This window comes from Perognathus longimembris, chromosome 6, assembly GCF_023159225.1.
Source record: "Perognathus longimembris pacificus isolate PPM17 chromosome 6, ASM2315922v1, whole genome shotgun sequence".
Lineage (NCBI taxonomy): Eukaryota > Metazoa > Chordata > Mammalia > Rodentia > Heteromyidae > Perognathus > Perognathus longimembris.
Genome location: NC_063166.1, coordinates 7858736 through 7884970, shown reverse-complemented (window position 1 = coordinate 7884970; position 26235 = coordinate 7858736). Strand labels below are relative to the sequence as shown.

The 26235-nt window shown below is 59.7% G+C and overlaps 3 protein-coding genes across 7 annotated transcripts; 2 read left to right on the top strand and 1 right to left on the bottom strand.

Annotated features, from left to right (window-relative positions):
* Positions 1-8090: 8090 nt before the first annotated feature.
* On the bottom strand, positions 8091-21966 carry Frs3 (fibroblast growth factor receptor substrate 3). Of its 4 annotated transcripts, none has more exons than XM_048347785.1 (7): positions 21911-21966; positions 13901-14044; positions 12403-12491; positions 11051-11237; positions 9664-9825; positions 9161-9273; positions 8091-9013 (listed from the first exon to the last, which is right to left on the bottom strand). In XM_048347785.1, exons 3-7 carry the CDS (start codon positions 12466-12468, stop codon positions 8129-8131), a joined length of 1413 nt encoding a protein of 470 aa, XP_048203742.1. In that variant the 5' UTR covers positions 12469-12491; positions 13901-14044; positions 21911-21966; the 3' UTR covers positions 8091-8128. The 4 variants fall into 4 exon arrangements, with proteins under 4 accessions (XP_048203742.1, XP_048203741.1, XP_048203743.1 ...); XM_048347784.1 differs by lacking the exon at positions 21911-21966 and adding an exon at positions 15851-15897; XM_048347786.1 differs by lacking the exon at positions 21911-21966 and adding an exon at positions 14167-14209.
* On the top strand, positions 18585-22443 carry Prickle4 (prickle planar cell polarity protein 4). The gene is made up of 6 exons (XM_048349197.1): positions 18585-18716; positions 19316-19423; positions 20442-20579; positions 20861-21064; positions 21508-21745; positions 22142-22443. Exons 1-6 carry the CDS (start codon positions 18585-18587, stop codon positions 22438-22440), a joined length of 1119 nt encoding a protein of 372 aa, XP_048205154.1. The 3' UTR covers positions 22441-22443.
* A 332-nt stretch (positions 22444-22775) lies between these two features.
* Positions 22776-23912, top strand: Tomm6 (translocase of outer mitochondrial membrane 6). Of its 2 annotated transcripts, none has more exons than XM_048347790.1 (3): positions 22776-22983; positions 23346-23449; positions 23666-23912. In XM_048347790.1, the coding sequence occupies exons 1-2, from the start codon at positions 22856-22858 to the stop codon at positions 23440-23442; spliced, it is 225 nt and encodes a 74-aa protein (XP_048203747.1). In that variant the 5' UTR covers positions 22776-22855; the 3' UTR covers positions 23443-23449; positions 23666-23912. The 2 variants fall into 2 exon arrangements, with proteins under 2 accessions (XP_048203747.1, XP_048203746.1); XM_048347789.1 differs by having other exon boundaries at positions 22777-22983; positions 23346-23453.
* Positions 23913-26235: the final 2323 nt, after the last annotated feature.

Below are 26235 nucleotides of genomic sequence, written 5' to 3'. Positions count from 1 at the left end.
GGCTTGTGTGCTCGTGACTGGTGTTCTGCCACTTGAGCCACGCCTCTATTCCAGCATTCTTGCTGGTTATTTGGAGACGGAGTCTCCCAAGCTTTTCTACCCGGGCTAGCTTCAAACCATGATCCTCTGATGTCAACCTTCTGCAGGCATGAGCCACCTGTGCCCAGTTTTTAGTTCTAGAGGCTGAATTTTACTTAAAAATCACTTTTTTCTAAAAAATCAAGGGGGGCTTGGGGGATATTGCTTAACAGTAAGAGTGTTTGCAGCCCCGAGTTTGATCCCCAGCACTGAGAGAAAAACAGAGAAGTTTAAAAAAAAAAAAAACAATTGAGGCAACTTGAAACGACAACTGTTTACACCTTTCTAAATGATCTTCTGGCCCTTATTACACACTTCAGATTTCAGCGTGGCTGCAATCAGTGTGTGAACGTGGCTCTGTTCTTCTCTTATCACACCGGCTTAGGCACAGACACATTCACCCACGTACATTTCAATGCATTAAGATAGGCCTCCTGCTTATCGCCCGTGCTGGCCGTGTAGCGCTCTGTCATGGTGGCGGTGGGGACCCCGCGGGCCCGTCCATCTGGGCCCTTTCCAGTTTCCCACTGCTATCAAGAGTACCTCGGCTGACAAACTAAAACGCACCCAAAGCAGTGGGGCAGTGAGCTGTCCACAGCCACCTGCATTCAAGCCAAAGCGAAAGAGGCTTTGTGTGTGTGGGGGGGGGGGGGGAGTGGGGAGGGGGTCCTGGAGCTTGAACTCAGAGCCTGAGTGCTGTCCCTAAGCTTTGGGTCATTCTACCACTTAAAGCCACAGCTCCACTTGTGGTTGTTACGGTGTTTAATTTGAGATATGAGTCTCATACGCTTTCCTGCTCCGGCTGGTTTCAAATTTGGATCCCCCTCAGATCTCAGCCTCCTGAATAGCTAGGATTCTAGGCGTGAGCCCCAGCACGCAGCTAAAATGGATCGCTATTTCCTCTTGTCTCTGAGTTAACCTCCCCTTGTTCATAGGTGGTGCTTGCCTGGCTAGCTTTGGTGGGGAAGTAGATGCACAGAACAACCAGCTACAAGGAGCAGGGAGATGTCAAGTGGTAGAGCGCGAGCCTTGAGCACAGAGAGGCTCAGGGACAGAGCCCAGGCCCTGAGTTCAAGCCCCAGGACCGGCCAAAAAAAAAAAGAAAGAAAGAAAGGAAAGAAATACTCTTATGCTGAGTGTTGTGGTTCACGCCTGTAATCCTATACTCAGCAGGCTGAGATCTGAGGCTAGGGGTTCGATGCCAAGGGAGGCAGGAAAGTCCATGGCCTACAACTGACAAAGAGAAGAAAGAGAGAGAGAGAGAGAGAGAGAGAAGGAAGGAAGGAAAGGAAATCCTCCTATAATTCTTCCTTTGTATCATTCCTGTCCCCCTCCCCCATGCTCTCTCTCCCTCTCTCAGTCTCTCTCTTCCTCTCTCTGTCTGTCTGTGTCTCTGTCTCTCTCTGAGATAGCATCTCTCGGTATGGCACAATGCGGGCCTCAAATGTCAGAACTCCTTCCTCTGGCTCCCGGGTGCGGGGATTACAGGCGTTTCCCGCCACGCCCCGTTGCCTCTGGCTTTCTCTGTGTTCACTGATTGAAAGTCCACTGCTTGGACCCCCGTGGGTCAGGCAGCCACACCTGAGCGGGTCACCCGGGACCGGCCGGCTGCCCCAGCGAGGGGCATTGTGGGAAGTGGGGAGGGAGGACTCCGGAAGAAGTCAGGGCTGTTTGCGTGGACAACGTCAGAGACGTCCGCATCGCTTTAGCGGCCTAGCAGCCGCCTTCCCTCACCCCACTGCGTCCGCGGACGCATGCGCTGTGTGACCTGGCTCGAGGCGGTCAGTCTACACTGGGATTGCATCTTGGCCTCTCTGAGCCCCAGTGTGCTTGTCTCTGAACTGGGGTAACAACTTCGGCCCCGACGCATTGCTGATTCCATCAGGACACAGTGGGGACAACCGCGAGGATCTTGGCTTAGCGTGGCCTCGCCACCGGCCGGGTCTGACTCTCTCTACCTTGGGTGGAGGCCGAAGCCCGATGAGAAGACAAAAAGACCTCTGTGGCTCGCAGTATCCTTGCTCTGCGTTCTGCTGACAGCCGGCCGGGCTGCCCTGTGCTTCTTCCTCGATGCGTTTATGTGTCCAGACGTCACAGCTAGAGTTTTATTAAAGGCACATCTCTAAAAGAAGGGCTAAGCCGGGCCCCGGTGGCTCACAGCGGTCATCCTAGCTACTCAGGAGGCTGAGATTTGAGGATCGCAGTTCCAAGCCAGCCCAGACAGTGTGAGAGACTCTTCAGTGCATCACCAAAAAGCCAGACGTGAAGCTGTGGCTCAATGGTAGAGCTCTAGCCTAGAGTAAAAGAGGTCAGGGACATTGCACAGGCCCAGAGTTCAAGCTCCAGGACCAACAAGAACAACAACAAAAGATGGAGCCCCAAGGGCTGGGGATGTGGCCTAGTGGTAGAGTGCTTGCCTAGCACGCATGAAGCCCTGGGTTCGATTCCCCAGCACCACATACACAGAAAAATCCAGAAGTGGCGCTGTGGCTCAAGAGGTAGAGCGCTAGCCTTGAGCAAAAGAAGCCAGGGGCAGTGCTCAGGCCCTGAGTTCAAGCCCTAGGACTGGCAAAAAAAAAAAAAAGTTGGAGTCCAAGCAAGCAAGATTGCCCTTGGCCTGGACGAGCAGAAGAGAGCACTGGGGGAAGCGTGCAGGGATGGTGGGGTGGGCAAGGGAATCTTGGTGCCTTTGCCATTACATAGCCGGGTGCAGGTGCCCTGGCCTGGCAGAGGCCGTGCTCCAGAGGCCCGCCTGGGTCCCCGTCCCCGGCTCCCCAGTCGCACAGGTCCCCCGCCTTTTTGAACATGAACCTTCCCGCTCTGCTTGGGAGCTGCCGACAGGAACCAGGGCCTAGGAGGGCTTGGGCAGCTGCGGCCTGCCGGAGGGCAAAGCCCACAACGACAAGGGACCCCCCCCCCCCAGCAGCTTGGCCCCTTGAGCACCTTGAGCCAAAGGATGGAAGGGCCCACCCCCCTCCCCCCTCCCCCTCCCTTGCATTGATTTGATTTGTTGAGATGGGGGTCTCTCTAGATAGCCCAGGCTGGCCCCTGATTCTCCATCCTCCTATCTCTGCCTCCCCCCACCCCCAAGGCTCTAGACCTAACCAGAAGGTTCTGGAACCTGTGCCCTCAGGAGACCCTGCAGAGCTGGCACGGGGAGAGGGCGGGCTGGGCTGAGTGTGGGGGTTGGGTGGCAGGGAGGGGAGGGTCTTATGTCAAGTCGGCTTATCAAAGAAGCAGAGAGTCTAATCGCCAGAGGCTGGATAAGGAGCAGGATTCCAGCCTGTTCTCCAAGTCCCAAACCAAACACTGATAAGGAGGTCCTGGGCCTGGGCCCCGCCTCCTCGGGCTCTCCCGCCCCGGGGGGCGTGGTCACAGGCCGGCGCTGGGGAGCCCAGGTGGCTGTGCCTGGGCTGGGGTTCGGGGAGAGGTGCGGGTGTCTGTAACCAGCAGGGCACAGTCTGCCAAGGCCCGTCCTGCGTCCAAGGAAGCTCCCCTACGGCTGGCCGCACCTCCTCGGCTTTTCCTGGAACCCATGGGGGGGGCACATTCTGCCGCGGGGCCTTTGCACTTGCTTCGCACCTTGCTTAGCACGCCCTTCCCTCAGCTAGGGCTCAGCCCTGGCTTGCCTTCAAATCTCCGCTCCAGGGTCACCTCCCTAGAGAGGCTTTGTTGGGCAAGCACCCCCCCCCCCCCGCCCCCCCCCGCCCCTCCTCACAAGCAACCCCACGACCCCCTATGCCTTTTCTTCAAGGTTCTTTCCGGAACTTAATTTGTCAATCGGAGATGGGCTGCTTTATCTTTCTCCTCCTAGAAGGCCACACATCTGAGGGCGGGGCGTTATCTGTCCCCATCACCGCTGGGTGCCCAGTGTGAGTCACAGCTCTGTCCTTACTCGCCGGAGGAGCGGCCTGTGAGGCCCTGAGCCGCACATCTGGCCCCACATCTGGCCCCGGAGATCCCGCTCAGGTCCTCATCCCGCCCTTCCACCCACCCCCACAGAGGAGCCCCCTCCACCTGCCCGCCCGCCCCAATCTCTGCAGGTACCAACTACCCACAGGGCCCTTCGTGTGCATTTTTTCCCCTGGGACTGATCCCAGCAGTCTGATTACTTATCATCCGCGTTCCTAGGTTCAGAGAGGTGACTCGGCCTGCCCGAAGTCACACAGCGGTCAAACGGCACACCAGGCCCTCCCCCTGTTCTAGAACCTTGTTTTCTGCGGGTCTCTTTTCTCCCGTGAGCTGAGTAATAAGCCTTGGGGAGTTTGAGCCCCGCCACCCCGATTTGCTATCTGGGCCGCACTGCGTGGACTGTTTACTTGGGGAAATCAAGGCCCCTATCCTTGTGTGTGAACGTGGTGCCCCTTCGCCCGTGTATCAAGGCACTGATAGGGCGCTGGGTAAAGAGAGACAAGCGGCCTCCAAGAACACCTGGTACCTCCCCCGCCCGCCCCGTCCAGGCCCGGCCTCCGCGGCCGCCATTGGCACGTGCAGGCGAGATCTAATCACGTCGCAGCCCTGGCTTCTCCCCCACCTCACTCGGCCCAGATCCCTCGGGCCCAGAGGGGATCCACGCCCCGCTTGAGGGGGGCCGCAGGGAAGCGGGGCACGCAGGGAGGGCTGAGCCAGCAGCTCTGCTCCTGGCAGCGTTGGGGCCCAGAAACTGGGCACCGAGGGCCCCTCATAAGGTGGAGGAGCCCACCTTAGGATCAGGACCCGAGCTGACAGGATGCTGCCGTCCAGCGAGGACCCTTTGCCGAGGGAGGGGGGCACCTTAGCCCCTAAGTGACCAGCGAGGGAGCCGTAGGTGTCAAATAGCCACGCGGGGTCACCGAGGCTCCAGGTCCGCACACCAGCACGGGGACCGCGGCTTCTGAGCCGGTGGGCGCCGAGGGATTCGTGCAGACCAGGGAACCATCTTTGCAGTATGGGGGGGTTTTGAACTCAGGGCCTTGCGCTCGCTAGGCCAGCGCTCTGCCACTCGAGCCGAGCCTTTTCTGCCTCCACTATTTCTTCAGGTGGAATCCGGCCTCTTTGCTTTTGGCTTCTGGAGCCTGGGACTGCGGCCCTCCCACTTCCACCCCCTGAGGAGCCGGGGTGAACGGCGGGTAAGCGCTGCCAGGCCCGGGGGAGAAGGCAGATGGGCGCAGGCCCCTCTCACCACCCCAGCCAGCGCTGAGGACCAAGCCTGGGACCAAGCAGGTCCCCCTGGTCGGTCCCCAACTCCTCAACTCAGGCTTGGAGTGGGTGCCGGCTGGATCCCCACACGCAGGGGTGGGGCCCCCCCAGTCTGCAGCTCACCTGCGGGCAGGCTGGGGTGGGGGGGACACACGCCGGGCACCCAGCCTCCCCACAAGCCACTAATTAACTCCTGGCCCGAGGGAGGCGGTGGCTCCGCTCCCAGCCCACTTCCTCTTCTGCTGCGGGTGATAGCAGCCGGCCAGCCCAAAGGCCTGACAGATAAATGGGGGGGGGGGGGGCTGCGGAGGAAGCCGCCGGCTGTTTATACCCTGCTGCAGAGCTGTCATTACCCGGGGTGGGCTCGGGAGGGCCTCTCCTGGTCTGACCTGAAATGTCACTGGCAGACAGGATGCCAGAGCCCGGCCTTTCCGGAGGGAAGCCCCCGGGGCTGGGCAGGGCCCCCAGTTCTAAAGAAGACAGGGAGCACTTAGCACAGCCAGCTGATGCAGGTGATCCGGCCAGGCTCCACCCAGGTCGCCCCCTCCCCGCCCCCTGGGCGTCCTCCCTTCCCCCCAGGAAAGCTGTGCCTCACACGCTGCCCTCCTTTGCTGGAGGAAAATTCCTGCACGACGGCAGCGGGGGACCCGGTGGGGATGGACGGCCACACCGGGCAGGGAGGCAACTCCCTTGTGCTGCCTGCTCCACACACAGGACTGGGGATGCGGCCGAGCGGCAGAGCACTTGCCTTAGCATACAGGAAGCCCTGGGTTCGATTCCTCAGCACGACATACACAGAAAAAAGCCGGAAGTGGCGCTGTGGCCTTGAGCAAAAAGAAGCTCAGGGACAGTGCTCAGGACCCGAGTTCAAGCCCCGGGACTGGCACACACACACACACACACAAAGACATGCCCACTAAAGCAATAATTGCTCTGGGGTGCGTATGTGAGCACACACCTGCTAGCATACCCCTCATGGGTCTGTGGCCTGAGAGTGAGGAGAACTCTCCTCCCAGAGAGTTCACCAAGAGCAGCCAAGAGCCTGACGCGGGCGTGTGGGGAACAACGGTGCTTCTGTCTGATTGATTTATTTCCATAGAGTCTTATTCTATAGCCACGGCGGGTCTTGAACTTGGTGTGGAGCTCAGACTGGCCTCCAACTTGTGATCTTCTTGCCTTATAGCCTCCTGTGTGCTAGGCTCCGGGTACCGGCCGCCATGCCTGGTTAACTGGGCTCTTTCTCTCTCTTTCTCCCTCTCTGTGTCTTTGTGTGCTGTCAGTAGGGCTTGAGCTCAGAGCCTAGGAGCCACAGCTCCACTTCCAGCTTTTTATTTATTTATTTTTGGTCAGTCATGGGACTTGAACTCAGGGCATAGGCGCTGTCCTTAGGCTCTTTTTGCTGAAGGCTAGCACTCTACCACTTTGACCCACAGCGCCACCTCTAGTTTCCTGGTCACCGGTGATGTGGAAGGGCTGGCTTTGAACTGTGATCCTCAGATTTGAGTCTCCTGGATAGCTAGGATTACAGGTGCGAGCCACCAGTGCCTGGCTGGGACCATAGCTCTTTAGATGAGCCACGCAGGGACTTGCCTAAGAGAGGAGGGGGCTTCTAGTCAGAACTTAGGCTAGGCCCGAGCCCCTGTGGAAGCCCTGCGGGCCCCAGGGATGAGGCAGAGGCGGCGGCAGGCTCCTGGGGCAGATCTCTGAGCAAGTGTCACAGCGAGAGGAGGTAGGTCCTAGTTACACATTACGTTGTTTTCCTTCTGCTACTTTGGTCTCTCAGTAATGTCCAGTTTAAAGCTTCTGGCCTGGACTCTGCCCTGCTGAAGCTGCAGAGAGCTTACCATCCACCTCGGGGCCAAGGTATGAAAATAGAAACACGCCCCTCCCCCCTCCCTCCTCCTCCCCCACCCTCCCCACTCATAGGGGATCCAGCGAATGGAATGCTCCCCATGTCCCCTAGTTCACTGCCGGGCTCACAGTCCTGACTCCAGGACTCCAGCCACCCAGTCATTTCCCCCCTTCCCTCCCCGCTCCTCCCACCCCCATCCTTTTTCCTTTGCTTCTTGTGCAGTGCTGGGATTGTAAAGTCAGGCTTGCTAGGCAGGCCCTCGACGGCTTGGGCCACTTCCCTAGCCTCGTCATTTTACTCTCTGCATCCGTCTCGGAGAACTCTGAAGTTCTGGGCCACAACTTCTCGGGAGGGTTGATAAAGAAGTGATCACAGATCCGTGGACAGAGCCGCAATTGCCAGGTCCCGGTGGATCCGGCCGACAATCCGAGCGAGGCAACCGGAAGCCAGCCAGGCGGGGCATCGCCCCCTCCAAACCCCCTCCAACCACCGCCGGGATCCCGGGACCGGCTCCGCGGCGGCTCAGGCGGCAGAGCGCTAGCTTGGGGCACAAACGCTCAGGGGTGTTGCCCGGGTCCCGAGTTCAAGCCCGGGGACCAGTGTGCGCCCGCCCCGGCCGCCCGGGAGGCAGGGCCCGCGGGGATCGGGTCGAAAGCCCAGACCTCACGGGATTCCACCGGAAGATCGCAGCCCCGGAGCCTGAATTTAAAAATAATTTTATTAATAATAAATATGTTAAATTACATTTAAAACAATAAATAGAAAAATAAACTGATAAATAAAATCAACAGGTACAAAATGTCTCAAAATCCCAACCAAAACAAAAACAACAACAACACCACAACAGAAACACTCAGACGCGGCGGCGAGGCCACGGACAGCCCGGAGGCCCGGGGAGGCGGGCGGGGAGGGCGCGGGGCGCAGGTGGGGCCGGGCCTCCCCTCCCCTGCCCTCCCCCTCGAGCCCGGGCGGCATGGGGGGGCGGGGGGGGCTCGGGCGGCGTCGGGGCCGGGCCGGGGCTCACAGCGGCAGGTCGGTGCTGTTGTGGCGCGTCTTGCGGGCCGTGCCGTCGTCGCGGGGCAGCGCCCGCTGCAGGCTGGACATGGCGGCCGTCTTCTTGAGGTCGATCACGGCGTAGGAGTCGGAGCTGCGGGCCGGGTGCGGGGCGGCGGCGTCGGTGGTGGCGGACGCGGCGCCCCCCCAGCCCTTGAGCTCCACCTGGATGTAGTTGAGCTGGCGCGGGGGCTCGGGCCCCGGCCGTCGGAAGTCGAAGTTGAAGATGCGCGGGGAGGCGCGGAGGCGGCGGGCGGCGAGGGGCGCGGGGAGGCCGAGGCTGCGCGCGGCGCCGGCGCGCGGCCGCTGCAGGGGCGTCTGGTCCTCGTCGCCGGCGTCGCCGTCGGGGCCGCCGTTGGAGGAGGGCGTGAGGCCGTCCCCGCAGTCCGCGTCGTCGGGGCCGGGGCCGGGCGCCGGCCGCGCGCCCCCCTCCCACAGCGGCGGCAGGTTCTCGTAGTGCAGCGGGCGCCGGGGCGCCAGGCCCGCCAGGCCCGCCAGGCCCGCGCCCGGCCCGCGCCGCAGCGCCAGCGCCCCGCCCGCGCCCGCCCCGCCCACGTTCTCGTAGGCGCACGGGGGCCGCGCCGGGCACTCGGACGCGCCCTCGTTGTTGTTGTCGTGGACGGCCGGGTCCCGCGGGCCGGGGCGGAGGCCCTGGCACTTCCCGTGCTGCGCGGCCAGGCCGGGGCCCAGCACGAACTTCACGCGGCCCGGCTGCAGGAAGACCTGGGGGTCGCGGCGGTCGGGGCCCGGCGGCGGCGGGAGGAAGGGCGCGCGGGCGGCGGGCAGGGGCTGCAGGCAGCGGCTCCGGCCGGGGGCCTCCTCGCCGCCCGGCGTGTTCACGTAGGTGTGGGACTGCGGGGGGGGGGGGGGGGGGGAGGAGGGGTGAGCTGGCCTCCCGGGGCCGTCGGGGGACGCGGGGGGGGGGGGAGGAGGGGTGAGCTGGCCTCCCGGGGCCGTCGGGGGACGCGGGGGGGGGGGGTGAACCCCGCCGGGCCTCACCTGCTCGTCGGGGGCGATGAGCGCGTGCGTGGACTCCTCCCCGAGCGAGGGGTGCCGGGCGGCGGGGCAGCCGGGGAAGCCGTTGGAGAAGCTGGAGACGGAGTAGCCTAGGGCTGGGCGCGGGGAGGCGGGGGTGAGGGGCCTCCGCCCCGCGGCCAGGGGGCGCTCGCGGGCTCCCTCCCCCCCTCGAACCCGGGGCCCTGGACCTCCCTCTCCCCGCCCGAGGCCGCGTCCACCAGCTCCCCGCCCGCCTGTGCCCCCCCCCCACCCCCGCGGAGACGCAGGCACCGGGAAGGCGGCAAGGAGCTGCAGCCCGCGGTTTCCGTGGAAACGCACCGCCTCCCGACCGCGAGTGGACACTCGGGCCTACGACTCCACGCCCGGCCCGGGCCGCACGGGCCCTGCGCAGCGCGGCTACCCATGGGGAGCCCCCCCCCCCGCCCCAGGGCGCGCGCTCCCGGCCCTGGGGCCCAGGGGCGGGCACAGGGTGGGGGGCTCCTCACCACTGGGCTGCTGGGGGGTCCGTGGGAGGTCAAACCCAGGCGGGTGGCTGTTGCGCGTGATGATGACGGGCTCCTCCATCACGTTGATGCTGTTGCACTGCATCAGGTCCTGCAGCAGGTTGAAGATCTCCTCGGCCCGGGAGCACTTGAACGCGAAGATGCCTGGAGGAGGGCGGGGGGGGGGGGGGGAGGGGAGAGGCCCTCGGTGCCCGGCCCGAGGCCGCCTGCTCCCACCCCCGCCACACTCCGTCACCTCAAGACCTGCAGGGCAACCCAGCTCCCCCGAGGAGCCGCCATTTCCCTAAGCACGCGAGCCTAGTGGTGAAGAGGAACAGCTCTCACATTAGATGCCTCCGTCATCCTCTTCCCATCACCCCCAGGTCCCCCCAAAACAAGCTCAAGCCAGGCGGGGGCAGCAACGCAGGGCCTGCCCCCCGCCCCACGGCTCCGCTCCCGCGCAGGGTGGAGGACGAGATGGGCGGAGCGGTGGGTAGCTGTGGCCAGGCCGTCCCGGGGCTCCCGCAACGCCCCAGCGTTACCCCCCGGGGGGTGGGTAACACCCTCGGGGACCCCGGGCGGTGCTGCTGCCTCAGAGGTGGGGTGCGCTCCGCAGACCCGCGCGGGCGGAGCATCCTGATGGACGGGCCCACACCACCCAGCCCCTGACCTCGGGGGACCGAGAGGGAGGGAGACCTGGTGTCCTGCCTCCCCCGCGCCCTGTCCTCCATTAGGCACCAAGTCCAGGGAGCAAGACGGGGGGGTGGGGGGGCGAGGGGCTCAGCAAGAAAAAGCTTTGTTCCTACTGGGGGGCAAGCGGGTCCCTGAGACCGTTAGCTACAGAGGAAAGAGCCATTTCCTGTTGCGAGGCACGCGTGGCCGGGAAGTATGACCTCCTGCCCATGGCGACACAACCCGTGTCCCCCCACAGGGGCCCGGCTGGAGCCACGTGCCCGTGGCGGCTCGCGCCTGTCGTCCCAGCGACTCAGGAGGCTGAGATCTGAGGGTCGCGGGTTCAAAGCCAGCCAGGCAGGAAAGTTCCTGAGACTCCGCATCTCCCATGAAGCACCAGAAAACCGGGAGCGGCGCTGAGGCTCAAGCGGTGGAGCGCCAGCCTTGCGCTCCAGCGCCCAGGGGACCGCGCCGCGGCCCAGAGTTCAAGCCCCGCGAGAGACAGAAAACTGCAAGTACAGGCTTGGCTGCGGTGGCGGAGCTTGAGTGGAGAAGCTGAGCGGGAGCGCGGGGCTGTGAGGCTCAACCCCAGCAGCGCGCGCTCGGCCGCCCTGGGCCTGGGGCCCCACCGCGCGCGGCCGGGGCCCTCCCCTCGCTGGGTGGCGTCTGCTGGGGGGGGGGGGAGGGCCGGGTCCCCCCCCCCCCCGCGGGGCCTCACCTTGGCCTGTCTGACAGCGGCGGCCGCTCTCGAAGGAGAAGAGGTTGGCGTCGTAGCCGTAGCGCCGCAGGCACAGGTAGGGCCAGCGGATGTCGTCGCGCTGCGGCATGTGCAGCACCAGCTCGCTCTGCGTCAGCTCCATCACCCCCGCGCCCAGCTCCAGGCCCTCGTCGTCCACGTTCGTCACCTGTAGGGCAGGCGGTGAGCGGGAGGCCGCTCCCCCGGGGTTAGGGCAGGGAGGCTGGGCAGACCCCTCCCGCGTGGGCCTTCGTGGGCCGCCCTAGGGCAGGCGGTGACACGACCCGATGGCTCAGTGACCTCGCGGGGCCCACGGCTTCACAGCTAGCGGTCAGATGTCGGTGAGGAAGGGGTTCGGCCCTAAATTCAAATCCTGAAGCCCCCTAGGAAAGTCAGGCCCAAGGCAGGACAAAAAAAACACACGGCTTTCCTCTCCCTAGCCTTAGCGCGCCCTCTGCTGGACGGCGGGAGGAATGCCATAGGCCCCTGTGCCACGGCAAGGCAGGGAGGTGGTGTTGGGGGGGCTCACCGGTCCCGGGGGGCTCACCGGTCCCCGGGACCTGGGCCGGCCTTCAAGCCAGCAGGGAGGGACACCTCATACAGCGCTTGCCGAGCGCCAGGCACCTTGGAAAACACTGCATGCCGGGCGCCAGTGGCTCGGGCTCATATTTCTAGCTGCTCAGGGGGCTGAAATCTGGGAATCGCAGTTTGGAGCAAGTTTGGGCAGACAAATCTTTGAGACTCTATCTCCAGTTAGCCATCAAGAAGCTGGGAAGGTGGCTAAGCGGTAGAGTGCTCGCCTCGCATGCATGAAGCCCTGGGTTCGATTCCTCAGCACCACATACACAGAGAAAGCCAGAAGTGGCGCTGTGGCTCAAGAGGTAGAGTGCATATCAAAAGCAGCAAACACTGGGTGCTGGTGGCTCCCACGCTCAGGTTGGAGGCTCGAGGTCTAGAGGCAGCCCGGGCAGGAAAGCCTGGGAGCCTCTTCTCTCCCATCAACCAGCAAGAAGGCGGAAGTAGAACACGGCCCAGTGATGAGAGGCCAGCCTAGAGTGAAGAGGCTAAGGGACGGCATCTGGGCCCTGAGTTCAAGCCCAGTACCACCCAGGACCAATCCACTGATTCATCAGCTGACACGTAGAGGGATAGGTAAGAGACAGAAACGACAGCGGCCTAGGCCTGTTTCCCCCCGCCCTGTGGAGGCCGCGCGCCCGGGGGGCTTCCGTCCCCGGCAGGATTTCACGTCCCACAGGGGCTGAGGCAGCCTGGTGGTGCGGTGCCTGAGCCCAGGAGGCCACCGGGCACGGAAGGGAGGGTGGGGCTCGGGGTACCTTGAACTTGGTGGGGTGGTTGTCTGAGAGGCCGTCTCTGTTCAGGCAGCTACAGCAGCTCCCCATGGCGTCAGAGCAGCCAGGCGGCCCTGGGGGAACGGGCGGCAAGCAGGTCACTAGCACCCAGGGCACTACGCCCCGGGGACAAGCATCCCGCCAAGGGAGCGCGACACAGGGAGCTTCCAGGAGGAGGAGGTGACATTCCACCTGGACCTTGGAAGCAGTCGGGGTGTGACCCGTGGGAAGGAAGAAGGCTGGGCCGGGGGAAGCATGGGCCTCGGGCGTCGGCACCAGACCCTCTTCCAGAGTCGTCAGGGGCTGTCTTGGGGGAATCTCAGATACTCTGGCCCATACCTTTTTCCCTTGTCTTTTCTCTTTTTTTTTTTTTTTTGTCAGTTGTGGGGCTTGAACTCTGGGCCTGGGCACTGTCCCTGTGCTCTTCGGCTCAAGACTAGAGCTCTACCACTTGAGCCACAGCGCCACTTCTGGCTTTTTCTGTGTATGTGGTGCTGAGGAATCGAACCCAGGGCTTCACGCATGCTAGGCAAGCGCTCTACCGCTAAGCCACCTTCCCAGTCGCTGTTCTGGCTTTTTCTGAGTAGTTTCTATTGGAGATTAGAGTCTCACAGACAAGGACTGGGGATGTGGCTCAGTGGTAGAGCGCCTAGCATGCATGAAAGCCTGGGCTCAAATCCTCAGCACCACATACACAGAAGAAGCTGGAAGGGGCACTGTGGCTCAAGTGGTAAAGTGCTACTCTTGAGCAAAAGAAGCGCAGGCTCTGAGTTCAAGCCCCAGGACTGGTTAAAAAAAAAAGTCTCACAGACTTTCCTGCCTGGGCTGGCTTCGAACAATAATCCTCAGATCTCAGCCTGCTGAGTAGCCAGGATTACAGGCGTGAACCATCAGCACCCTGGACAAAATTTCTCTCTTTGATGTTCTCTTTGGATGAATTGTTCTATCGTGATCATAAAGACATGTTTAAAAGACCTAAAATCCAAAATAGTGTAATCTTGATTGGGCATTTCTTCACTTAGAAGCAAAGCTGGGGAAAGAGTTCAGCAGTACAATGTATGCTTTGCATGCATAGGGCTTCGGGGTTGAGTGTCAGTACTGCAACAAAAACAAAGACAGAATGCTGGGTGTCTCATTGGCCAAAAGAGAGACCAGAAAACAACCTGGCTTTTCCTCCCAGGGTTTTGGCATTTGTATTCTATATATTCGGCATCACAGCAGTCAGGGAACAAGAAACCCATGGCACAATCAGCAGGTTCTGTCACAGTGGAAATCCAACCCGGGCCTCACACTTGCCAGACAAGCATTCCACCACTGAACTACATCTCCCGCCTTCAAGTGGAGTTTGAAGGGGTTACAAGGTGCTTAAGAAATGAGGTGGTGAGGTTCCTTATCCTTCCAGACTTGAGCTACTTGTGCTAGGCCTGGAACAATCCCCTGACTGACTTGAACCCTCCACGGCTCCTGATTCCATAGCTCTTACCTCACCCAGGCCATTGGGGGGCTGCCCACGGGAGGGACATGGGGAAGGCCTCCCACTTCAGTCCCTCTGTTCTTGCCCGGGTGTCATGGCAGACCGTCTGCAGAGACGTCACCTGGATCCGTCTGGTGGGCACTTGGGGTTCACCTAGCATAGGAGAACAGAGACCACAGATTCACGAGACTGTCTCCCATCCTGTTAATAAGACTGACTTGCGGCCAGTACACCCCACCTGGATGTCTGTCCAGGTCCTAAAGAGTCCAGAACACCAGTGAAAAGAGCAAGAGACAGCCAGGCACCGTGATTCACGCCTGTAATCCTAGCTACTCAGGAGGCTGAGAGCTGAGGATTGCAGTTCAAAGCCAGCCAGGGAAGGAAAGTCCATGAGACTCTTACCTTCAATTAGCCACCAGAAAACAGAAAATGGTGTTGTGGATCAAAGTAATAAAGCACTAGCCTTGAGTGAAAGGGCTCAGGGACAGCACCTAGGCCCTGAGTTCAAGCCCCATGACCAACAAAAACAAAACAACAGTAGAAAGGGACCAAAAATCCCGAGCTCTAGAGGCTATGAAAGGGAAAAACTCCACTAGCACCACTGCGTTTCATGTCTGAGAGTCTGATTTCCCAAGTCATCTTCTGATCTCCCTCAGAATCGTTACAAGCAACACCCCAACAGCTCACATATGCAGAGAACGTCACTTCTACACAGAGCTTTCACAAAAGAGCACGAGTTAAAAAATAAAAAGCCAGGTGCTGGTGGTTCATGCCTCTGAGTATCTCTGTTCAAAGCCAGCCAGGGCAGCCTGAACTAATCTCCAATTCACCATCAAGAAGGCAGACGAAAGGTGTGCGCCAGCCCTAAGCGAAAAAGCTAAGCAAGAGTCCAGGCTCTAAACTCAAGCCCCAGTCCCAGCATAAAGATGCCCCAACTGGAGGCATAGCTCAGTTGCTACAGTGACAAGGGCAAGTAAGCAAGCTCCGAGTTCCAACCCTGGTATCAGCAAACAGGCAGGCCAGCAAACAAACAGAAAAGAAAGAACACTGTGATGTGTTGCAAACACTATGGGCATAAGGTTCAAGAAACTAGTATTCACGTCTGTTTTGCTGTTGCTGGAATATGACTCCATCAAATCCACTCCTCAGCCCGCCTCCCAATTCCTTCCCTCTCAAGGGAAACACCTGTAAACCACTGGGCCTCCTAGCTGAAGTACGTTCTGGGGATAAGTGTGCCAAAGCAACACCAGCACGGCAGTTCCTTTCCCAGGACAGCTCCTCGGTCTCACATTCGTTAGCTGGGCCCACTTTCTCTACCCCCAAGCTCCAAGGGGTGCCGTGGGTAACATGTCAGTAAAGTACAACAGGAGGGGCAGCTGAGCGCCAGCTCCCCAAGCCAAGCAGCCAGAATCCTGGAGACTCCCGAAACCCCAGCTTCTTGCTTTGGAAGAACCGGTGCCCCCGTCCTCCTCCCCGCCCCCCCCCCACCCCCCCAGCCTCTGGGTCTGGAAGGAAGGCGCAGACTGAAGACAGGCTGGGGAGGGAGGGGGTGCCACGCGGGGGAAGGGCTTGTGCTCTTCCTGTCCGCACCCCTTTTTCTTTACCATACTCAACCTGTCACTAGATAACTGGGGGGGGGGGGGCCGGGACATCCCCCCTCCCCCGGGCCGGACGTGGGCGGGGCGGGCAGGGCAGGGGCTGGATGGGGCTCTGGGGTTGGACATGTGGGGCAGCCTCGGGACGTGGGGACGACTCCTGGATCTGGAGGCTGGTGGGGGGGGAGGGGGTCCGGGGGCTCCGAGGACGGAGGCGGATCTGGGCGCGTCCGGGAGCGGGGGGGGGAGGGTCCGTGGGGGGAGGGGAGCGGTGGGCTCCGGGCGGCGGAGGCCGATCGGCTCGCGGGGCTGTCGGGGAATCTCCAAACCCTCCCCGTCCCCGCCCCGCGGCGCCCAGACTCACATCGCCCCGCGGCCCGGGCGGCGCCGGGCCCCCCGCTCCCGGGTCCCGCTGCAGCCGCCGCCGCCGCCGCCCGCCCGCCCGGAGCTCAGGCCTCCCCGTCCCGCCCTGCACCCGTGGGGTCGGAGGTCACCGGCAGCACCAACGAGACGCTGCGGGCGGGCGGCGGACCCGAGCGGGGGCGACCGGCGCGCAGCCTAGAAGGTCCCTTTGGAGGACTATGCGGGCGGGAGCGGCGAGCATGCGCAGACGCCAGAGGGCGCTCCGGGCCGGCGACCGGGAAGCCTGGGGGCGGGGCGTGGGCGTGTGGGCGTGGCCCCAGGTGGGCGGGGCCGCCAGGGGCGGGGCCTCGACGGAGTGGGCGTTTAGGGACCACGGCGAAGGCGTCCCTAGAGCGGGAAGGGACCCTGGAGACCCGGAGCCGGGCGGGGCTGGGGATGCCGGGGGAGGGCTACGGAGAGGGGGCGTGGTCGGGGAGTCCTCGGGGATCACGGCAAGGGGGCTGACGCGCGGCTGGGGGCCTGGGGACCCGGGACCCATCCTCTAGCCCGCGGCCCCGGGCGCCTGTCCGTCGGCTCCCGCTGGCCGGGCTGGGGCCGGGGGGTGGGGGGGAGGTGAGGGAGGTCGCGCCGTCGGGGCGGGGCTCCGCCGGTCGGTCGGTCCGGGGCTGCGGCGACGCGGGCGCGCGGTGACGGTGAGACCCAAGCCCAAATCCCCAACTAGCGGACTCCAGGACGACCCCGCGCAGACCCCGGGAAACTTTGGGGGGATCTGGCCAGAAGGCGCTTGGAGGGATGGGACACTCCCCCCACCCCTCGTGAAATTTCCTGGGAAACCTTCCCGCCCCCCGGCCCCCAGCGCCCCCCCGGGTGGGTGTGGGCTTGGCGAGGTCGCGCCCTCCAACTAGTGAGCACCCCCGCCGAGGGGAGGGGCGGAGGGGAGAGGGATCCTGGGGTTAGGGGAGGAAGGGGGATGGGCAGGGAGCTGACTTGTAATTGTTTCTTTGTCCCACAGTTGCCTGCGAGCTCGCGCTAACGTGGAGCAGGGTACAAACCCCTCTAGATAAGGCCTCCCATGCTCCCCTCTTCCTAATGTTGCCTGGAGCGAGGAGAAATGGCCACCCCGGGCCCTGAGTGTGGACAGCCCGCCCTGGCCACCTTCCACAGGAAATCTGACCTGAGAGACAGAACAGGAAGGAAACAGGTGCGCGTGGGGCCAGGAAGGAGGGCAAGGTGGCACCGGACATTTGAAAGGTGGGGCGTGCTGCTGAGTAGAGTTTAGGGCTGGAAAGTATGTCATGAGTCCAAACCTGAGCCCAACCGCAAAGCTAGGTCTTCCAGGGCCCAGGGCTTGGCCCCCCCTGTGCCTAACTGCCAGCCCATGTCCATCCCAGCCTACTTCCTCCTCTTAGTGTTCTGGTGTGATCGTGGGCATGCTAATTAAGCAAAAAAAAATTCACCTATAAAATGGAGTAAGGATTATTGTGAGGATGAGCTCCATGACCGACAATTCTAGAGCAATCTCTGGCACAGTAAACATAAAAGTTTACACTGGTTAGTTTTTCTCCCACGGTGTGTGTGTGTCTAACCAGAGCTGGGGAGGGGGAGTTCTGTCTGGTTTCATCTCTGTTCTCCCCCTCCCCAACTAGCCTGTGAGCTCGAGGCAGGGCCCATTCCCTCTCTACCTCAGTAGTCACTCCCCACCTCCAAGATGCCTTGCTTGTATCAGGACTGGTGCAGAGGAAGGCCAAGGGACTGAGCTTATCCAGTGAAACTGCTGCTCTAGAGCTGCTGAGAACAGTCAAAAGTGGAGGTGGCCTCGAGTGATGGCGAGCCAGCCTTGAGCAGAAAAGCTAAGCAAAGGCAGGAGGCCCTAAGTTCAAGCCCTAGTACTGGCACAAAAACACACCCCCCCAAAAAAAAAAGTGGCTGAGGATGAGACTCAGTGCTATGCTGCTTGCCTAGCTTGCTCTGCTCAAGGCCCTGTGTTCAACCAAGGAAGAAAAAAGGGAAAAAGGAGAGGGAGAGAGGGAGAGAGAGAGAGAGGGATAGAGGAATTGTTGGTATAGATAGCACAATGTTTTCTGACCATTGAGAAGCTCATTAGACTACAGGAGGAACTGGGCAGCAAAGGGAACCCTCAGGTGCAAAATCTCGGAGTGCTGTTTACTCTGTACCAGAAACTGTTCTAGAATTTCACCAAATATGGTCTGTCCTCCCAATAGTCCTTCTAGAGGTCCGAATGGAGAGCTAGAAAGTTTGAGAGAGTCCTGGTGAGGTGGCCCATTAACCAGGTCCAATAGTCTGTAGCTGGAAAACTGGGGGTGGGGGGGGCGGAGGGGGAATGGCGAGGAGGCTCCGGGGTGACGGGCACCCTGGGAGCTCAAGCTAGAAAGCCAAAACGCCACCTCCTCTCACTGTGGGCCTTGTCACGCACTCCCAGTCTAGGGGAGACCCCAGAGTCTGAACTTCAGAAACTCAGGAGCTGAGAGGCCTGGCTTGGCACTCTGCCACTCATTTGCGTGTGAGGGTTGGTGGATCACACACACACACACACACACACACACACACACACACACGTGCTTGCTGACCTGTGCTCCAGCCGCGTGCGAGTGAGGACCGTGTGGTACCTGAGCCTCATGGGCTGGCAGATCCGGCGCAGCTGTGTCTGGAAAGCGCTTAGCACTGCCTCGCTCACCTCCTTATTGTTTTGGGGGTAGACTTCGTCACCATCGTTCATGCTGAACCCTGAACTCTCAGCGCCCCATCAAGAGGATAGTCCCCTCGCCAGGGGGCAAGGACCACCGGCCAACTCCGGAGCCGAGTCAGGCGAGGTGCCAGAGGAGGACTCCAGGGATAGCTCTGCTCAGGTAGACACCTCTGCCTTCCTGAGAACCACACACTCGCTTTCCCTTTCTACCGAGGTCGTCTGCTTTATTTCCAGTACTGAACATTGAACGCACCGTCGTATACACGCTGGACAAGAGCCCTTTTTTGGGCTTTGTTTTTGAGACAAGGGTTTTGCTATCTAGCTCGGGCTGGCTTTGAACTTTCCATCCCTCTTCCTTGGCCCTCCTGAAGCCTGTAGGCACTGGATACCATGCCTGGCTATGGCTCAACTTCTTGGGGCCCTTTTCTGTCTTCAGGATTCCTGTCTCTACACTCTCCTCATGACATGGGGACTTGACTTTCAACTCCTTGACATAAATATACATTACCTTCCTAAAAGCTCTTTGTCGTCAAAACAAATCCAAAGAAGTAAGGGAGGCCGCCCCAAGTAGGAGGAAAGCCACGTGGGGGTTCCCCCAAGGCAACCCCCAGTCGCAGCAGGGGGTCTGCTGGCGTAGTGAAGAGCTGCAGGGGATATCCTCATCTGCACATGGCTGCCAGCTTTGCTCTAGATCTGGGAGGTGGTAACGAGGAGGCAGGAAAGGAAGGCAAGACTCTTCCTGTCTGTGTCTCTCCTCAGGCTCCTGCAGTCCTAAGCTTGGGCCCACCGCCCCTGGACACCAAGCAGACCTCCAGCTGGCCTGGACTCCAGCCCCTCCTACAGCAGCTCCCGCCACAGGACACTGACGTGGGTCTCCCCTCTTCCTCCGCCTTCTCCCTTGCTCTTTTCACCTCCCACCCTGTCCTTGCTTCACCGTTTACTGTAGGAAGACCCTTGGTCCAAATGCCAGGGGACATGGCGAAGGCCCAGCTCTGCCCACTAAGCTGGGAGCAGCCCTTCCTTTCAGCTTGAGTTTTCACATCTACATAATGGGCGCCGGAACATCCGCTCTGCCTACCACAATGCTTAGTTCGAGAGCAAATGAGAAAATGGACATGAACAGCTGTTGAAACCAGTAATGGAATGGACAAATGGAGAGAGCATGGTCCTTTAGTATTTATTGAGGCCCTACACGTGCCAGCCTAAAGGCTTACAATTCCATTGGGGAGGCTAGACAGGAGTATAGGAGGTAAGAAGAGAAAATACAAGAATAGGACATGATGCTGGCTCTCGTTCATTGGGGACCAGCACCTAGGTATATGTGACAATGCTTAGTGAGGCTTAGGGTTGTCCCATCCTGGATGGTGACAATTTTGTTGTTGTTGGTTGTGGGGCTTGAACTCAGGGCCTGAGCACTGTCCCTGAGCTGCTTTTGCTCAAGGCTAGCACTCTGCCACTGGAGACAGCACCACTTCGGGCTTCTTCTGTGTATGTGGTGCTGAGGAATTGAGCCCAGGGCTTCATGCATGCTAGGCAAGCGCTCTACCGCTAACCACATTCCCAGTCTCACCACTTCCAATTTTTGAGTGGTTAATTGGAGAAAAGTCTCATGGGGACTTTTTTTGAAGCCTGGGCTGGCTTCAAACCGTGATCCTCAGATCTCAGCCTCCTGAGTAGCTAGGATTACCAGTGCCCAGCTGGTGGTTATGACTTCTGAGGGCACTAAGGAAAACTAGGTGCTTGCTTGTCTTCTTTTTCCCTCTCCTCTTACTGCATACATACTGTTAGCTCTTGAAGTTGTACAACCTCTCTCAGTAGCTAAGCCTTCTAGAACCTTCCAGATCTATCTGTTCTAACTTTGAGTGCTGGCATGTCGTGTCTGCAGGAGCGTTATTGCCTGGCCCTTGGGGAAGAGGAGCTGGCTGAGCTGCGGCTTTTCTCTGCCCAGCGGAAGCAGAAGGCCTTGGGACAAGGGGTGGCCTGCCTGCTGTCTCCTGAACTTGAAGGACACACCTGTGAGAAGGTATGTTGAACTCCCCTCCCTAATTCTTCACTTTCTCCACCCCTTGTCATCTTATTTCTGACTCCTGGGACTCTAATGAAGAAATAGGCTTTCGGGATTGGTGATTTGGCCAGTGTTAGAGACAAAGGAAAACCCAGTCTGAGTTCTTGGTGGAGGCAGCAGTAGCAGTGTGCTTGTCAGGGCACGAGGTATCCGTTAGGCTGGGGTTGCTGGGCGAGAGCCAGAGGAGAACCTAGGAGGATGGTTGGGACTCTGACCAGCTCAGTGCTTCTGCCCGCCAGTGCAGGGAGCAGCTGAAGCCAGGAGAGTATGGAGTGTTTGCAGTCCGGGCAGGCAGGCAGCGCTGCTGGCATCCGCCTTGCTTTGCCTGCCAGACCTGCGGCCAGGCCTTGATAAACCTCATCTACTTCTACCACGATGGGCATGTCTACTGTGGGCGTCACCATGCTGAGCTGCTGCGGCCCCGCTGCCCAGCGTGTGACCAGGTAAACACTCAAGAGAGGGGTTGGGCGGAGGGTGTTCCTGTGCATGGTCCCCGCCCTCCTGAGATTCAACTCCTCTCAGTACTGCAGAGTGGAGAGCTAGAGCCCAGTTTCCCAACCTCTCCCCTCACATGTTTTTGGACTCGGACATTTCTCTTGGATAAATATTCATCTCAATATGCAAGTGGTCAACGCTGTGCCCGATGGTGCTAGAAAGACCCTTAATATCAACAATACTAAGCTCTGGATGGGGAGTCCGGGAGGCTGTGACACTTGCTAGCTGGTCCTAGCCTCCTAGCTAAGCCAATCCGCCTTCACCGTGTCCCAGAGCGACGGAGAGCGGATGGGAATGTGTGGGCATGCTTCAGTTAGCCGGCGTGAGGCGTGGTTATCGGATGAGTGAGTGAGTTAATAAACGAACGCGCCTTTCCCTCTCCCTGGCCCAGCTCATCTTCTCCCGGCACTGCACCGAGGCAGAGGGGCAGCGCTGGCACGAGAACCACTTCTGCTGCCAGGACTGCGCCGGGCCCCTGGGCGGGGGCCGCTATGCCCTCCCGGGGGGCAGCCCCTGCTGTCCCAGCTGCTTCGCCAGCCGCTACTCGGACGCAGCCCCGAGCCCGGCGGGGCCCCTGGAAGGGCGAGTGTCCCTAGGTGAGGGAAGAGAAGGTACAGACCAAACCGGGAGCTGAAGACACCTTAGGCTGGGCCAAGATGGGGCTTCTCCCGGGCAGCCCCCCCCCAGCCCCCGCCCCAATCCCACACGGTCTCCTCCCCGCGGCAGCTCCCCGTCCTCCCACCGCGCCCCCCCCCCCCCAACCCCAAGCAAGCATGAAGGCCCGCAGCTCTCACCGCGCGTTCCTGGCCGGAAGCGCTCCGAAGGCCTCCCGCACCCACCCCGCGCTGCGATCGGTCGGAGCTGCGGCGCCGGACTTGCTCCCGGGCGGGGCCCGGCTGCCACTGGCGAGCGAGGGCGGGGCGGGGCGGGGCGGGCGCGTGCGGGGCGGCGCGGGAGGCCGTGCCCGGCCCGGGCTGCCCTCAGCCGCACGCGCTGCCACGCTAGCGCGGGGCCCGGGCGCTGAGGGGGGCGTCTGACCCCGCCAGGACCTGCGGGGACGGGAACCCGCGGCCGCGCCTCGGAGGACGCCACCGGCTCCCGAGCGGCTGCAACGCAGGGCGTGCGGGAGCCCGACCCCGCGGCGGAGCCCCGCGACCCCGCCGAGGGCGCCCCCTGCCCCACCTGCTCCTCCTCCTCCTCCTCCTCCGACTCGGAACCCGAAGGCTTTTTCTTCGGCCAGCGTCTGCCCGGGCCGGGGCCGACCCCGGGCCGCCGGCGGGCGGAGGACGGCGACCCCTCTCGGAAGCGCTGCGCCGTGTGCTAGCGGCGGCGGCGGCCCCGGGGCGGGCGGCGGGCGGCGGGGCCGGGGAGTGCGCGCGGCGGAGCGGGCTGTGCGCCCCGGCGAGCCCCGCGGCCGGCCGGCCGCCCTCAGGGCGCTCAGCACCGCGCGCCCAGGGACTTCGTGGAGACTGTGTTGGGGAGCCCTGCTCCCCAGAGCTGCGCCTCCCCGCAGAGCGAGCCCCCGACCCCCTCCCCCCCGGACCTTGCTCCGGAACGAATGAACCAAGTGCTCCGCACCAGTGGCCGCGATCGGCCGCGGAACCGGAACCAGGTGGCGCGGGCCCTCCCCTCCCCAGGGCGCTGCCCCTAGCCGGACGCCGGAAGTGCCGGACCGGAAGTTGCGCCATCCCCGGCCCTGGAGGTGCCGGGCCAGCGCGGAGCTGTTGAGCGCTGCTGCTATGGCTTCCACCGGGGTGGCCGTCAGCGCTGCCGGTCCGGCTAACGAAGCCCCCGAGATTCCAGACAACGTGGGAGACTGGCTCCGGGGCGTCTACCGCTTCGCCACCGATAGGAATGACTTCCGGAGGTAACCGAGCCCGGGCCGGGCCCTACGGCCCCGTGAGCCCGGCCCGCGTTCGCCCGGCCCGGAGGGGCGGCCGCGTCCCTGGGGATTGGGACCTGTCACGTGGCCGTCTTCGTAGAATGTCGCGTTCACCGGGGACCGGGGGAAAGGGAGGCACGAACACGCAGACAGGCCTCTCGGTCCTAGGGGAATGGTTGGCTGGTCTTTGCCGTTGATCCCGCTCTCCTTAGGCGCAGAAGTGACCTCCACATTCCCCCGTGGGTGTTGAACCGCGTCCCCTGTAGCCACTTAGCAACGCCTCGGTGACTGTAGGTGGGGATACACGGGACCGCAGTTTTGACGAAATACGTTTGCTCTCTATCTAGGAACTTGATCCTCAATTTGGGACTCTTTGCTGCGGGAGTTTGGCTGGCCAGGAACTTGAGTGACATTGATCTGATGGCACCGCAGCCGGGAGTATAATAACCAAGTAGGTAAGCCCCCCACCACCGCTGTAAGTTAGGAGTTCTGGTGGCCGAAAGCAGCAGCAGTGATTTGTACCAACTACTCAGAATATGCAAGACAACACAAAATCCTTGGCAGTTGATAGTTGTGCATTTGTAGAAGTTCAAGGGTTTAAATGTGATTTCATTCCTAATTTTCCTATTCTTAACCCTTTCTAATGCCACCTGTTATTTGATTGCAGACAATCGGAATTCCTGTGCTGTACCCAAACTTTCCAAAACAGAGTATCATTTATGACCACTACAAGATAATGCTTGTTGGCCGCCGAAGTTCCTCCTGCCTTGTCTAATACTGAAGTGTTGTCTTGGTTCTGTGAAAGTTATGTACATAGTTGAGATGTTTCTGCAGGGAGATGATCTTTGCTCATGTCCTAAGGAATTAAGAATGGTGTTATAGCGAATATTTGAAATAAAGACTGTACACAGAGACAGCTCTTTTATTCTTTTATTAAGAAACTTCTGCTTACAAAAACAAGGTGTAAAAAGTCAAGATTTACAAAAATCATAAAAACATGATTTATATTTCATACTTGACAGGAACAAGCCCCCAAACATGGAATGTAAGAGGTGGTTTTCCTCATTGTGAAAGAAATGGAAACTGCAACCACCCACTACACATTGAGGCTCACATTACATGAAGCTTATTCTTAGGAATTTCCATTGTTGAGCCATTTGGTGTTGCATAGCATTTTAGTGCACCAGGTGGGTTTTCCAGGCACCTGGGAAGCATTGTTGTTGGAACATAGGAGGTTTGGTGGCAGAATGAGGGCAGGTGTGTCACGTGGAGGCAAGGGGTAGCAAGCCTTGGCAGTGGGCACAGTGACACCGCTGAGCAGCCACTTGCTCCCTTCACAGGGGACTTGATGGGTGTCCATCCTAAAATTCATGCTAGTGTCACTGTCAGGGGTTCTTTGGAAGTGGAAAATGTAAAGAACTGGCATGAAAAGACTAGGTGGCCATAGAGAGGTGGAGCTGGAGATAGGTCCTTCCGGTATTCTTTTCTAGTGGATGTACTCTCCTAGATATTTGTTGATGTGTCACGTCTCCCGTGAGCCTGGCATGGGATTAAGGGACCCGAGAGAAAGGCGGGTCAGTACTAGGCCACCTTGGTGTAAGTGTTAGAAATGCTGCCTCTAGCACTAAAGGCAAACGGTGTAACAGCCTACCTTGATCTTTCTGGCATAAATCTTTACTAAAGCTGTTTGAGGGCTGGAGGTATAGTTCAGTGGCGCAACATGTGCTTTGTATGCAGGAGGACCTGGGTTTGATCCCTAGCACCAAAAAAAAAAAGCTATATGAGAACTTTTTTCTACATTAAAAAAAAAAGTTCCTAGGCTCTTGTGAACATTCATCAGATATAGCCTACCTGATGGGAACGCACTGTAAGCATGTGTGGATAGAGGCCTGGAGGCAGACTTGATAATGAGGACAAGACCCTTTCCAGTTTATACTGGGACACAGATGCTCTGAGAAGTATATGTTGTACTGATGATTAAGATGGGAGAGATTCATGAACCTGAGAGGGAAGCTTGGGTTTGAACCCCCCCCCCCGCCCCCCGCACACACAGGGGTGACTAAGAGGAAAATCTTAAGCCATAGTAGCATAGATGCAGAGTCCCATCAGACCTATATCAAGACCTACTAAGGTTAAAAAAATATATACCAGTACCTCCTTTCTCTTCTTTGTAAGAACGCGCCCCTAGATCCTTAACGTTTACTAGTTGTGCTCACATTTGAGAACACTTCTCTGATCAAAATTTCCAAAGGTGAAAATCAAAACCCAGCAAAATTCTTGCAGCTTTCCAAAGCACAATTAATTCAGAATTTAATGTTTAGCTTCAAGTAACCGTGTTTACAACTTGATTGGCTTTCAAAACTATAATGCTGGTTGCAGGAATGTTCATTATTCACAGTGGTAAGAATTTAGTCAACAAAGCTACCAAGTCTACAAGTCGCAGATATTTTGAGGAACAATCATTAGAATGACAGGGCTGGCTTCTATCACTGGCAACCGCATATTTCCCAAGGGAAGTGAACTATAGATCTTGTCGTTATTCAGCACTAGTATTTACTGCTCCTCCAGTCTTTTAATTGGATCTTATTCTTCCTCAAGCACTCTAGGCAAGCACTCTGCCACTGGGCAGCACTAGATGGCCTGAGCATAAAAAGTATGTCTGAAAAAATGACTCCTTTTATCATAGCTACAGTTGCTCTGGTGTCACTAGAACATGTGGAGGTTGAACAAGTACACAGTAACTAAAAGTCTAGCCCTAGCCAAGAGAACGTCCTATACATAAGATATAAATTCAGTCCTATTTCCCAAGGCATGTTTCAGCTTTAGGCTGAGATCTGGGGGCCGAGGTTCAGAGCCAGCCTGCGCAGACAAATCTGAGAGACTCTTATCTACAGTTATACAGCAAAATGCTAGAAGTGGTGTGGCTGAAGTGGTAGAGCACCAGTCCTAAGTGCGAAATCTGAGAACATGAGTTCAGGACCCAGTACTGGCATGGGGGGAAAAATGAACCACTAGAAAGATGAATACTTAGCTGGTCAAAAACTAAGTGGACTGGGCTGGGAATGCGGCTTGCCTCGCATGCATGAAGCTCTGGGCTGGATTCCTCGGTATCACAATCAGAAAAAGCCCAAAGTGGTGCTGTGGCTCAAGTGGCAGAGTGCTAGCCTTGAGCAAAAGAAGCCCAGGGACAGTGCCCAGGCCCTGAGTTCAAACCCCAGGACTGGCAAACAAACAAAA

Excerpts from the sequence above, each read along its gene's own strand:
- Frs3 (XM_048347785.1), bottom strand. The coding sequence starts at position 12,468 with ATGGGGAGCTGCTGTAGCTGCCTGAACAGAGACGGCCTCTCAGACAAC. Across the intron at positions 9,826-11,050 it reads CCGCTGTCAGACAGGCCAAG|GCATCTTCGCGTTCAAGTGC; the intron begins GTGAGGCCCCGC and ends GCCCTCCTCCAG. Across the intron at positions 9,014-9,160 it reads TCATCGCCCCCGACGAGCAG|TCCCACACCTACGTGAACAC; the intron begins GTGAGGCCCGGC and ends CCCCCCCCGCAG.
- Prickle4 (XM_048349197.1), top strand. The coding sequence starts at position 18,585 with ATGCTGAACCCTGAACTCTCAGCGCCCCATCAAGAGGATAGTCCCCTC. Across the intron at positions 18,717-19,315 it reads CCAGGGATAGCTCTGCTCAG|GCTCCTGCAGTCCTAAGCTT; the intron begins GTAGACACCTCT and ends GTCTCTCCTCAG. Across the intron at positions 21,065-21,507 it reads GCTGCCCAGCGTGTGACCAG|CTCATCTTCTCCCGGCACTG; the intron begins GTAAACACTCAA and ends TCCCTGGCCCAG.
- Tomm6 (XM_048347790.1), top strand. The coding sequence starts at position 22,856 with ATGGCTTCCACCGGGGTGGCCGTCAGCGCTGCCGGTCCGGCTAACGAA. Across the intron at positions 22,984-23,345 it reads GATAGGAATGACTTCCGGAG|GAACTTGATCCTCAATTTGG; the intron begins GTAACCGAGCCC and ends CTCTCTATCTAG.